Consider the following 4,643-nt stretch of genomic DNA (forward strand, 5'->3'; position numbering starts at 1 on the left):
CCACGCAGAATAAAGACGTGTTGCTTTGACGTAAACTAAAGTCATCTACACCTGGAAATATTCGTTCTACTCAGATTCTTGCGGCTAGCTCCTCCGTGGCTGTACATTAATGTCGCTCCCCTGCCCCCAAGTAACCCCTTAAAGTTAACTCTGGTTTACACCAGAGCTGGGGATCTGGCCCTTTTCTTTCCGTTTGGAACAACCTGAGTGTTGGCTCGTATTGAGGCGGGGGTCAGAGGTCCCAGTCTGGGCTCATGGCGGTATGTGCTAGGCGCTGTATGCACAAGCATATCCCTCCTTTTGCATATGCACCCGCATACGGATGCAGAGCCAGGGAAACGTGCCTGCCTATATTTAATAAGCCAGTGCTGGCGGGCTGCGGACATTTGTCTGACCCTGCAGCACCTACAATTTTGAAGGGGGACCCTCTCGCTCTATCGTTGGGGTCCTGGGGCTCTGTCTGCTTCAGGATCTCCATCAGCTCGGAGCACGTTTTCCATACCCCCTTCTTGCGTAACTAAGTATCCCAATGGCTTCGCACCAGCCTTGTTACTGCCCTTTAATGGACCGATTCAGTACCTTGGCCAGCGCCCCCTTCCTTTCAACCTCTCCATTAATTTGGGTGACATTGGGAAATGAAAAACCCTTTTCCCTCCGCCCTGCTGGTGCGCGATTGGCTCGCGGCAGAGCCCCCTCTCTTCACAAATCTCCTCCAAGCCGCCCGAAGCCACCTTGATCTTCTCTTCTGGCTCCTGCGATCTGCGGGTTTTCAGCCAGCAGGGCTGAAATCGGAGGCCATCCCTCCTCGCGCGCCCCGTCTTCCAGCGCGGTCCCCACCACCTGGGGAAATGAACCTCCACTTCACCTCCCCAGTGCATCCCGTCTCCGCGCCAAGGCCGACCTCCTTCTTCATCGAAGACATTTTGCTCCACAAGCCCAAGTCCTTGAGAGAGGTCCCTCCAGAGCACTTCTCCAGCCCCTTAGCCTCCAGGGTTCCCCTCCTGGACTATGGATACCCTCTGATGCCCACACCTACCCTCCTGGCGCCCCATCCGCACCATGCGCTCCACAAGCCTGAGCATCACCATCCGTACTTCTTAACCACCTCGGGTAAGTTGGGTGTCCCATTCTCCTTGTGTTTGTTTCGGCTTTAGAAGAAGGGGGGTGTTTTGACAGGCGAACCCAGTCTTAGCGCCCAGCCCTGCAGACCTGGGGGATTTCATCTCCTAGCAAGGGACATGCTTCATCATTCAAGGAATGGCACCTGTTATATATCAAGGCAGATTTTACACGCTACAGTTTGGGGGATTCATTATAATAATCAGACTCTACTGGTTTAGTTTATTCCCAGCCCTGCATCAGCCTATAGATGTAGGAATATATTGAATATCAGAGCAAAAATAATTTGCACGTTGCAGTTCTTCTCCTGCTGTCAGAGACTGGTATCTAACCTCCCTCTCTCTGAGCAGAAATCATAGTTTACTTACTCACTTTTTCCAGAGAATCTTTTCTTAGGGTTCAAATGTTCTGTGCTTTAAAAAATAAGACAGCAGAAATCCGATCGAAGCTGCATTCACAGATCTGAGTATCCATCACTGACCTACTTTTACAGCATGCATCTTCAAAAGAGCGGAAACTGTTAGTTTCGTTCATATGAAAAAACAACCCTCAACAACCTCGATTTCCTAGTTCTTTCAAATGATTTTGCACCTTTTCATTTACAATAAATGCATCTGATCACTTACTATTTAGTACCAAAAACTTCAGAGGAATTTATCTGCGTAGTTTCTTCTAGGGTAAAATTCCTTATTTCTTAGGCTGTGTGCGCTAAAAGATTGTCTGGCCTTTTAAAAAAGTTGAATTATTTTACGACCTGGCCTTTCCCATATCCAGTCAATCAGTTAGTCACTTCTTTCTGATCTTCGCAGCACAGGTGGTAAATATTTTCTGTGCCTCCCCAGTAGCTGGTAGTGAATTTCGATTTTCAAAAATGGGCCCGATTAAAATATTCACAGAACAAGAAGATCAATCCAGTATAGAATTGCAGAGAAGAGGGAGAACAAACTGCACCAATTGTCTAATAAAATAAAAATAAAAATCCTTATCTTTGGCTTTAAAAAAAGTGGACCCTTCAAAGTATCTAACAGAGAACGGCTGATGAATAAATCACAAAGAAATCGAATGCTCAAATGGAAAGCGAGGGGTGGATTTATTATTAGCTACCATCAATAGAAATAATTTGAACGGAAACGCATGTAGAAAAAATGTGTAGAATTCGGAATAGAGATATAGAGAAAATGTGCTAATCCTTCCCCTCTCTAAAATCAGCACGTTACTTTGCTTTTAAACTGAGTTTGAGTATGTTGCTTTTCCACTGTTATATATGGGGTTGGAGGGTGAGGAGGGGAGAGAGGACAATCGACCTTCATTATATTATTGCAAAGCGATGGGTTTAATAGATCTAGACCCCAATTGATCATCCCGAGTTGGTTTCCTAAAATAAGCAAAAATCAATTAAGTTCACAGGTTAAAGTGATAGACACACCTAATACACACGTGCAATATGATTACATACACAAATGTATCTGTGTTTGTATGTGTGTAATATACAATTACAGACCCAAAATGAGTTTGCCCATGTTTGTGTCATTGAGTATATATATTTAAAATTATTCTGTTTGTTTGTGTGTGTGTATACACACAATTACATACCTTTGTGTAATTCTATATAGTACGTATATACACAGGTGTGTTTATATATAATATTATTTAAATTATCATTGTCTTTATTCTAGACCCTGAATTGCAACCAGACCAAAATTTCACCTGTAGCAAAATTTGTAAATACCCACCGTGTTCATGACAGCTACTTTAAAAAACAATCTTTCACTGGTGTGTGTGTGTAAGTGTAAAAAGAATACAAAAAAAGGGGGGGGGAATGAGCTATGTCTGTGGAATGAGTTAATGCCAAGTTGTTGCCCAGGAGAACAACTGTACCAAATTCTAAACAGCCTCCTGGCTTATTCTTTGTGTGCGGGAGGGAAATGCCAGCCTGGGACAGACTATGCCCCTCACCCCAAGAAGAAACCAGTAGGAGCCGAATGTAGGGTGGGTGCTGGAGTCGCCCGGCCCCTGGGGAGACGAGCCACGGTGACTTACCTAGGTGCGGAGTCTGCCACCCCAGGGACACCACCCGGGCCACACACACAAGGCTGAGCGGTGCCTTCCAGACAGGTGGGTGGGTGACGGAAGGGCAGGGGCGGGGAGCTCTTTTCCCTCCAGGTGGGGCTGGGGAAGGGAGAGAGGACCCCGGATCTCCAGCCTCGGCCCCCGCCCCGTCCCACGGCCTCTCTCCCCTGTGCCCCGCGCTGCAGGCATGCCCGTGCCCGCCCTCTTCCAGCACCACCCGCACGCCGAGCTGCCCGGTAAGCACTGCCGCCGCCGCAAAGCCCGCACCGTCTTCTCCGACTCGCAGCTCTCCGGGCTGGAGAAGAGGTTCGAGATGCAGCGCTACCTGTCCACCCCGGAGCGCGTGGAGCTGGCCGCCGCCCTCAGCCTCTCTGAGACGCAGGTACCCAGCCTGGGGGGGCGGGAGGTTCCCGTGTCCGCTGGGCAGCACCCGGGGGATGGAGAACCCCACCAGGGAAGGGACCCTGGGGCTTGCCCCCGGCTCTGCTCCCCGCCCCAAGGCTTGTCCTCGACCTCCCCGTGCTCTGCGGTGGCCCAAAGAGCTAGGGAAATGCCCGAGGGGAAGCAGGGAGCAGCTGCCACCCCCGTGGTGCCCTCCAGCTATGTTCCGAGGGGACCTCCTGGGATTAGGGACCTCCGTCTGGGGCCGGGTAGCATGGTAATGACATGCCAGGCACGGGGTGGAGTTACCACTTGTGAAGCTGCGTTACATGCTACTGACATGTGTGCTCATGCAATGCACTGGGGTGACGGTGCCCCCTGGGGAGTTGGGGCACATGCTACTGACGTGTGTGCTCATGCAATGCACTGGGGTGACGGTGTCCCCTGGGGAGCTGGGGTACATGCGAATGCGTTCCTCCCCTTTCTCTCACAGGTAAAAACGTGGTTCCAGAACAGAAGAATGAAGCACAAAAAGCAACTGAGGAAAACCCAAGACGACCCGAAGAACCCCAGCGGGGAGGAGTGCCTGGAGCAGAGCTCGAGCGAGCCTGAACTGACCGACAAAGCCAGCTCGGACCCCCGCAAGGCCAGCCAGCAGCCCGCCTTCCTGCTGGAGGAGAACGAAGATGAGGTGGACATCATTGAGGATGGGGATATTTGCGCCCCCCCGCATCTAATATAGACATGCTCGTTCCCCTCCCCACAAGGCGAAGGGCCCGGGTGACTGGAGGCCCCTGATCTGGTTTTGCCGACGGAGTGCTAAGAGTCATGACTCCTCTGCCCAATAACCAAGGCAGATGTGATCTCGGTCTGACCCGTCGCTTAAAAAGCTTGTCCCAGGCCCCAGCAATCCGTAGTAGACCCGGCTAGTGCTGGAGCCAGGGAATAGTTTAAGGCCACGGTTGAAAGGATCTATTTGTACAGTCTGGGAAAGAAACATATTGGATTCGATGTAAACATAATTCTAGCGCGAGCAGTCCCGTTTATATCATTGGTTGCGAGTAGAATCTCTC

The 4,643-nt window shown here is 50.3% G+C and overlaps 1 protein-coding gene across 1 annotated transcript; it reads left to right on the forward strand.

The window, feature by feature from the left end:
- The first annotated feature begins 848 nt into the window (after positions 1-848).
- BSX (brain specific homeobox) lies at positions 849-4,312 on the forward strand. The gene is made up of 3 exons (XM_034754402.1): positions 849-1,110; positions 3,375-3,571; positions 4,064-4,312. Exons 1-3 carry the CDS (start codon positions 849-851, stop codon positions 4,310-4,312), a joined length of 708 nt encoding a protein of 235 aa, XP_034610293.1.
- The last annotated feature ends 331 nt before the right edge of the window (positions 4,313-4,643 follow it).

The sequence above is a fragment of the Trachemys scripta genome, chromosome 21 (genome assembly GCF_013100865.1).
Source record: "Trachemys scripta elegans isolate TJP31775 chromosome 21, CAS_Tse_1.0, whole genome shotgun sequence".
Classification (NCBI taxonomy): Eukaryota; Metazoa; Chordata; order Testudines; family Emydidae; genus Trachemys; species Trachemys scripta.